An 8,437-nucleotide genomic window follows, 5' to 3' on the forward strand; every position below is an offset into this window, starting at 1 on the left:
GATTCCTTAGGTTTATCTCGTTCTTATCTTACATACTAATTTTTTTTCGTGTCTTATTTATTAAAAAACCCCAAAAAAATTTTCTTTTGCATTCTAGATTATTTTCTTGAATCTTGATACATGTTCTTTAGTTTCTTGAAAACCTATCCCGAAAGTGTTTTCCCTTTTTCCTATTCAATATCAACGATACCTTACACCCCCTAAGCACCATATTACTACATATTTAGTCAAGAAAACAATCCCATCTCACCCTTACCTATATCCGAAGCACATTTACGCGCAATCACACCCTGTCCAGATTTCCGCGTTCTGTGACAAGTTTCAAAGAGTGACCTATATCTCGAGATACACTGGTTAGTTTTATCTGAAATTTTGATATGTTTTAGATCTCGTCTGGGGAGTTCTATTGATATATTATACACTTGCTAATTCCTTATGGTCATTGAGATATTGATCTTCGAAGTAAGGGAAGCGTTTCTGTTTTTCTGGGTGATTCTTGAAATTCTTGGTTCTGTTTTGAAGGGGTTGTGTGGATCCTCTTGGTCTGAAATTTTTGTTGATATTTACAGTAGTTATTTGGAGGTTATTTATCAAAAAAAAATAAAAAAAATTCAAGAAAGTTGAAAAAAAAAAACAAAAGCAAAAATAGAGAAAGCAATAAAGAAGAAGAATAAGGTTGGGGAAAGAATTTGGCTGGTAGGAGAATTTTGGAGGGACAAGGAAGGGGAAAAGTATAAGGTTGGAAGGAGTTCTTGATATATTCCTATTTGGTTGTGGTACACTTGAACCCCTATTACATTCTATTTGTGTGTATCTACAGATATTGGTCCTGCATATCTTTCTGTCATACTTCTTTCTTTGCTTCCCTTTTTCTCTCAAATCTTGCTTAGTTTCTTTGCTTGTATTGTCCTTTTTCTTTCCTTCTTGCTCTCAATTTTATTTCCTACCCCGCGATACACCTTACTCTCAAAGGCTTGTGAAGTTTTCCAAGGTACGTTTTCTTGAACTTTGAGGTTGAATCCATATCAACTTGAGTTCCAGATTAGAATTTTCCTTTTTGGAAAAAGGCTTGTGAGAGTATCTGCCACTTGGAGTGATACATGAGTGGAGTGCATGTTTGTAAGGGTGTGTAGTGCACTCCCAGAGCCATATAATCCACCTCTTACCTGCAAGCTGAGAATAGTGAGGGAGCGCGCCAACTTTTTGGTTTCACTAACATGAATACTCACATATCTTCTTGTTTTTATATTTTTTTTTTCCTATACAGATGGCTGAACAAGTTCCAAACCTGCCCCAGACATTAGAACAAAAGATAGACAGGTTACTCAAACGAATGAATAATTTGGAGCAACGCTCACAGCAAGTGCAACCACCACACAATGATGAGCGATACCGGCCACCAGCAGGAAGAGTGGATCCTAGTTGGCAAAGGATCCAGCAGCGTAATGCGGAGTTAGGAAACATTAAACATGAAATTCCTAACTTCACCGGTGAGAAAGGACCTACCGAATACATAGAATGGGAGAATTCTAATGAAACTCTTTTTATTTAAAGCAATATTCTGATCTTATAAAAATTAGGCTAGTTGCTACATCTTTTAAGGGGTATGCATTATCTTGGTGGAGAAAAAGAAATAGAGAGAGAGTTGCTAATTTTATTCCCTATGAATCTTGGGTTCAAGTGAGGGAAGATATGAGCCTAACCTTTCGTCCTAAATCTTTTTTCTATGATCTTGAAAGAAAATTGCAGGGAACGGTGCAAGGAAAAAAGTCAGTTGATGAGTACTACCAAACTATAAATATTTTGCTTAAACAAGGACACATACATGAAGAAGAGACAAAAACTGTTGCTCGTTTCGTACATGGATTGAACTTAGAAATTCGATGTGGAATGTGTATTTAGAGATATGACACCCTTTATGATGCCTTGTATGCTGCACGTGAATCTGAGGCAAAAATCAAAGAGATGAAATTGTACAAGTCCAACAATGGTGCATCAAGATGGAACAACACAAGTTCCACCCCTAAAAGGCGTGAAAAACATCCCCCTCCAAGAGATGATTCACGAGATAAAGGTAAGGAAAAGGTAAGTGAGGCAGTGAGGCCTCAACATGATAGAGAATTGATTTGTTATAGATGTAATGGAAGAGGCCACATAGCTCGTGATTGCCCTAACAAGAGGGTAGTTAAGATAACAAAACAATCTGAAAATTTTGCTTCTTGTCTTGAATATAAGTCTAAGGATGAGGCATGTGACCATTTTGAAACTCCCAATGAACATGTTGATGGAGAATCATTCATACCTTTAGATTCTGATTCTAAATATGTTGCTAGTGAGTCTAGTCATACTGTTGTTGTTAAGGAGGTTTTGAATGTTCACCCTTTAAAAGAAGATGAGTCCCAAAGAGAAAATATATTTTGTACTAAAGAGTCAATTAGAGAGAATGCTTGTGCTATGGTAATAGATTCTAGAAGTTGCACAAATATGGCTAGTGCAGTTATGGGTAAATTTCTCCAGTTACCTTTGCTTAATCATCCAAATCCTTATTGTTTGCAATGGGTAACTTATGCAGGAGAAGCTAGAGTAACCAAACAGGCACTTATTCCTTTATCTATTAACAGTTACTCTGATGAAATCTTGTGTGATAATATCCCAATGCAGGCTGCTCATATCTTGTTAGGTAGACCATGGCAATTTGACAGAAAAATAAGTTATGATGGAATGAGGAACACTTATGTGTTTCACATGAATGGAGTTACATATGTCTTGCCTCGTTTGTATCCTAAACAAGTAGAAGAAATTCAATTGACATTGATGCAAGCTCTCAAACCAGCCTCAAAGAAGGAAGAAATCAAAGAGAAAAAGGTGGAACCTCCATGTTTGGAATTGCAATCACCACTCCAATCCTCTAACTCAGTTTGTAGCCAAACAAAGGGACCACAATCAGTGATACAATGGAAAGGACCAAGGTGTCAAAGCGCAACCTCTCTTGGTCACTACAAAGGATATTAAGCAAGAGAAAAGAAGGGGAGTAACTATTTACTCACTTTTGTTTCAAAAGCATGCATTAAAATTCTCTAGATTTGTTTGCCATGTTTCTATTAATGATCTACTTGCTAGATGTGTTAGAAATTTGTTTGCATCCATACATCCAAGATTCCTTAACTTTGATTTTACTAAAACTTTATTTGATAGAGATAAGAAAAGTTATAAGGCACATTTGAAAACTTCTTATGGAAAATACGAGTTTTGGTTCAAAGTCCCTATTGACACTATTTGCTTGGATTTGACACTAATTATTGATTCACATAAGGGACAATTTGGTTAAAACATGGATATTTTCATTGGCCAAAAAAGAAAAAAGATGTAGAATCTTATGTTTAATTGTGCTATTGAATGTTAATTTTTTGTATTGTAAGTTCACTATTTTGTATAATATTTAAAAATGAACTTGCATATTAAAAACGTTCATTATACTAAAAATGAACGTTTATCTATGGTCCACATGATCCACATTGCAATGTAGATCATGAAGTAAAACTACATCGTATCATTGTTATTGTATGAGTTCTATTGTTTAGTTTAATTTTTTGCACGTTCAAGTATCATTTTAATTACACTTCAAGATCATTTAAATTTTAATTATATTATCATTTGATAATATATGTTATTGCACAAGCTTTGTTTTTTAGTATCATTTTTCACATGCACTAAGGTGAAAAGGCCACCAGAAATTAAAGGTTTGAAAGAAGAGAGGAAGATAGATAAAGCAAAGGGGCGGAACTCCATTTGAGAGAAGTAGAGTTGGTAACACAAACTCCTTCTCCCACCAACTATATAATCACGAGTATACATCTATATTTTCCAGTATTCCACTCATGATTGCATTTAATAATCTATCATAGGAGGAAAGAAATCACAATTACCATTTCATAAGAAACAAAATTAAACAATTGTATAATTTTGAGATGTTTCAAACCTGCAAAATCTCCAAACCTCTACCTTCCTCCCACTCTTCAATTTCTTTAATTTAAAATTATTGTATTTATTAATTTATGTAAAGAATTTAAGAACTGAGCGCATAAGTCCTTATAGAAAATGTTGTACTCTATATATTATTATATGGTACTCTGTACAAGATTACAAAAATAAAAAAATTGAATGCCCATTTCTATACTTCTATCAAGAAGGTTGGATTCCCCAACTTAAGGGACCCCTCACACCGTAGTTCGTCTGCACTATAACACGATAATTCAATGACTTGATCAGCATGTAGGGCTAATTGCACCCAAATACTGAACACTGAACAGGTGAGCCCAATCTTCTATTCTGTTCTATTTAATATGCACCCACAATCCCTTGCTGGGTACGCCACGGTGCACAACAAAGATCAAGTAATAGCCTGGTGGTGCAAGCTTGCCAGAGGATGGCGCCACGGCAGAGATGGTGTCCTTGGCCACAGAGGTGAGTCCCAAAATCAGCATCCTTTGGCCCTCAGAGTACCCGTGAGTGGTGAAAGGCGGCGGATACATGGTAACCTTAATACTAGACATGTCCGCAGCATCATCTAGCTTGAAATGGATATTGAAATTCTTTCCATAAACCAATTCCTTTTGGGAAAGGTTCTCCACAATCTGCGGCCGGAACTTTTGCAATGCGGGGGCTAAGTACGGCGGCGAGAATTTCTCGACGCGCATGTCGGTTGGGTATTTGGCTTTCATATCGTAGGAAACGTGGGTGTTACTTCCCGCTACTAAGATCTTAGCGTCGGGCAAAACCGCAGAAGTGGAATGGTACATTCTGGCAATTTTTGTTGGTGTCAACTCAGTAAACCTTTCCCCTTTCGGTTTATCCGGGCTGTAAAGCACCGGAGTGAAATTTGGTTCCTCCGCCGCGTCCCAAGCAGAGGTCCCCTTTTGCGCGCCATTAATTATGAGGACATTCCCGTCGGGAAGAATCAACATATCTCCCATAACCCTCCCCGACGGCATCTCCTCAATTTCCCACTTGGCCCCTTCCTGATTCGCAACAATCCTGCCGCAATCCTTCAACGCCGGCGGAAATTGCCTCGGCGGATCCTCCGTGACCTTGAAGGCTTCGTGTGTATTGCCGCCACAAACCAAAACCTCCGCCTTCACAAAATCATTCGCTTTGGTGGTGAGTTTGAGAGGAAGAAGCACGGATTGCCCCGAGGCCGGGTAGTTCCGGGACCCCCCTGGCAGCTTAGGAAGCTCCCGAATCGTCTTTCCGGTTCTAGGGTTGAAAATAATGGAGCGATCGTTGGCGAAGAGGAAGACATTGCCGTCGGGGAGGAGGTACACAAATGGATACAAATTATTCTCTAGACGGCCGTCGGTGGTTTCCTCGAGCAGCCGAAGCGGAAATTGTTTGTTCGGGAATTTAAGCTGATCTGGCGGGACAATTTCATAGTTGGGAGATCTTCTTCCTCCCACCACGATAAAATCACCATTTTCCAATACTTGTTGAGAAGAATACCTGGAAGGTACAAATTCATTACACTAAGAATTTGAAATTTGAAATATATATAATAATAAATAATGCTTACCATCTGTTTGCAGAAAGTCCAACATCTTCCTTGAAATCGCATAATTCGCAGGGTTCCAGGATTCTAATTCCTCGAATACCTTTGTCGTAGCCTCCGGTGCTTATCAATTTTCCGGTGCTCGACAGCCCTCCCGACGAGCACCATGTATTCAGGCTCAACTAAACATGCATAAAAACAATATAATTAATTAATTAATGTACCCAGGCCACGAGGCCAGGCCAGTATATATATATATATACCTTGAGTGTCTTGACAACTTTAGCGGTGTCGGGATCATAGGTAACGCCATGAGCCCAGCAGTCATCACGGCCCTTTTCATCTTTTCTGCACCACTTAGGATTCTGCATCAGTGCGGAGCGACCAAGATTAATGGCGTCAAACCAGACAACCTTGTTGTTTGTCATCAACTGCATGTGCATGGCGGAAACACCCACGTTTTCAGTTACAGTTTGCCAGCTCGAGGCCGAAGGATTCATCTCCAAATCTGGTTTCCCATAGGCGCTGCAAACAAACAATACAAGAACATAATAATAAGCTACTGTTATTGATATTTTTGACGCCATTGGAGAAACTCGATCTTTTATTTATCTAGCTTCTCCAATGGACTAATATAATTCTTTTTATTTAAAATTTCTGATCGATATCGATGTTCGATGTTCTCACTCCTGCCTACCTCTTCAGATATATATACTTGCATTATTGCGCTACGTACGTAAAACTAACTCAGATTCAAATGCCTACAATTATGGATATCCATATATAACTCTTACTATTATTATATACAAACAAACTAGCTAGCTGAGTAGCTGTTGCCTCATGCCCATCAAATTTTCTCAGCTCTCCCCTCTTCTTTTTATTTTATTAATTTATAAAAAGATAGTTTTCCATAATGCAAATTAAAATGACTCATTTTTCCGAAGTCATTTTACTCCCTCTTTCTAAATGGACCCAGAGAAATTTATGATGCAAGTATCTCTATTATTGGCAAATTATGTTGTGCATCAGTGTGCAACGACGTCGTTTTGCATCTGTGTGCACCATATGAATGCACAGCATAACGATTCCTATTATTAGGATTTTTAAAAAAAAATAGTTTATGCAATTTAGTTACTAATATTAGTTAATCCAATTAAGTTAAAACTAGAGTTAATTTCATTTTTTGTCCTAGATTTATAGGTGGTCTGGCAATCCATTTTAAAGATATTGTGATGTTAACTGACTAATAGAGAGTAAATTACGAGGGCGTTTCTACAATGCTTTCAGTAAACAAAAGGGTATACAAAACCAGATAATTGATTGTCTTCTGCAAAGGCACATTGTTAAGTATTCATTTTATTATTATGATTTTGAATACATGCTACTTGTTGAACTTACATTTGATGGTGAAAGTTAAAAGCCCTAATTTTTTCCCTCTTTCTCACCATTCCTGAAAATGACTCATATGCCTTATAGAAATCCCTAAAGGATAGCTTTGACTAGCAAATATCCCTTGCCCTTCCTAAGACACAATTTGACTGACTTAACTTGAGATTTCAAGATTTTAAAGTCAGTGATCGATTATAATTTGGCTTTACACAAATTGCGTCCCAATTTAACTCTGCACCAGTGCCCGAAGCACACATACGCCAAGTGGGGCCGAGGAAGAGGTCGTGACAGGAATCAAGGCCAAGGTGGCAACAATAACTCCCGAAACCTTAATACACAACAAAATGATCCAACTCGTCGAGGATAACCACTTCCATACAATTAGAACTCTGGCCCAAGAGCGAGTATGCTTCAAGTGCGGGTGTACATGGCACTGATCAAATACGTGTCACACACCAAAGCATTTTGTTGAAAACTACCAACAGATTGTAAAATCATGGTAATGAGAAGCACAAGGTTGAATCTAACCATGTTGCAGTGCCTGAAGCAAACACTTTTGTTGGTAATAATGTTTATCTACTGAAACATGAGCTCAATGTTTGATCATTATCTACAAACCTCTAACTTCTTCCTTCCATTTGATAAGGGTTTTCTATTGTGGGCTCCAGAAGAGTGTCACTCATATTACATAAGGGTACTTGTTTAAAAATTTAAAAAAAAAGCACTCATATACCCTCAATTAAAAGAACGTTGCTTAGTTTCAAGGATATTTGGTCCAACGGTTTCCGCATAGAAACTAAAACTAAAAACAATACCGAATTCCTTGTCTTTACCAAAACGATCAATAATCAGAAAAAGGAAATCGAGGAACTTCCTTCCTTTTCTTCAGGTCTATATTATTAATATGTCAGACCCCAGAACTCATGCATTGTACTCGCAGTGAAATTTAAAAATACGCATTCTTTTGGTATGTGGCGTGACCGCTTCGGTTACCTGGGCAAACTATAATCAGCCGAATACTTTCAAATTCGACTGGATATAAAACCTTCTTAGGATGAACATTCTTTCTCCACAAGATTACACTTTGTGTAACCTATGCAAAGGGAAAGCTTATTGTTCGGCCCTTGCGTCCTAAGATTGGTTTCGAATCACCCGTTTTCTTGCAAAAGTTATAGGGTGATATTTGTGGACCAATTCACCATTCCTCTAAACCATTTCGGTATTTCATGGTCCTCATCGATGCTTCCACCTGATGGGCACATGTATGCATGATGTCCACTCGAAACATGGCATTTGCAAAATTCATGAGCCAAATCATTAAATTGAATGCCCAATTCCCGGGATTATCCTATTAACTTCATCAGTTTTTCGACGATTACTATATGACATTGAGCATTAAGGCGGATCATCAAGTACCTTATGCCCATACCCAAATGGTTTAGCTAATTAATAACGTTATGACTTATTGCTAGACCGTTATTTTTTTCCAAAAATCCAACTTGCTGG

The 8,437-nt window shown here is 37.8% G+C and overlaps 1 protein-coding gene across 1 annotated transcript; it reads right to left on the minus strand.

Annotated features, from left to right (window-relative positions):
* Positions 1 to 4,123: 4,123 nt before the first annotated feature.
* LOC109167874 (aldehyde oxidase GLOX1-like) lies at positions 4,124 to 6,200 on the minus strand. Its single transcript, XM_019316947.1, has 3 exons — positions 5,806 to 6,200; positions 5,567 to 5,724; positions 4,124 to 5,496 (listed from the first exon to the last, which is right to left on the minus strand). The coding sequence occupies exons 1-3, from the start codon at positions 6,127 to 6,129 to the stop codon at positions 4,335 to 4,337; spliced, it is 1,644 nt and encodes a 547-aa protein (XP_019172492.1). The 5' UTR covers positions 6,130 to 6,200; the 3' UTR covers positions 4,124 to 4,334.
* Positions 6,201 to 8,437: the final 2,237 nt, after the last annotated feature.

The sequence above is a fragment of the Ipomoea nil genome, unplaced genomic scaffold, assembly GCF_001879475.1.
Source record: "Ipomoea nil cultivar Tokyo-kokei standard unplaced genomic scaffold, Asagao_1.1 scaffold3170, whole genome shotgun sequence".
NCBI classification, from domain to species: domain Eukaryota; kingdom Viridiplantae; phylum Streptophyta; class Magnoliopsida; order Solanales; family Convolvulaceae; genus Ipomoea; species Ipomoea nil.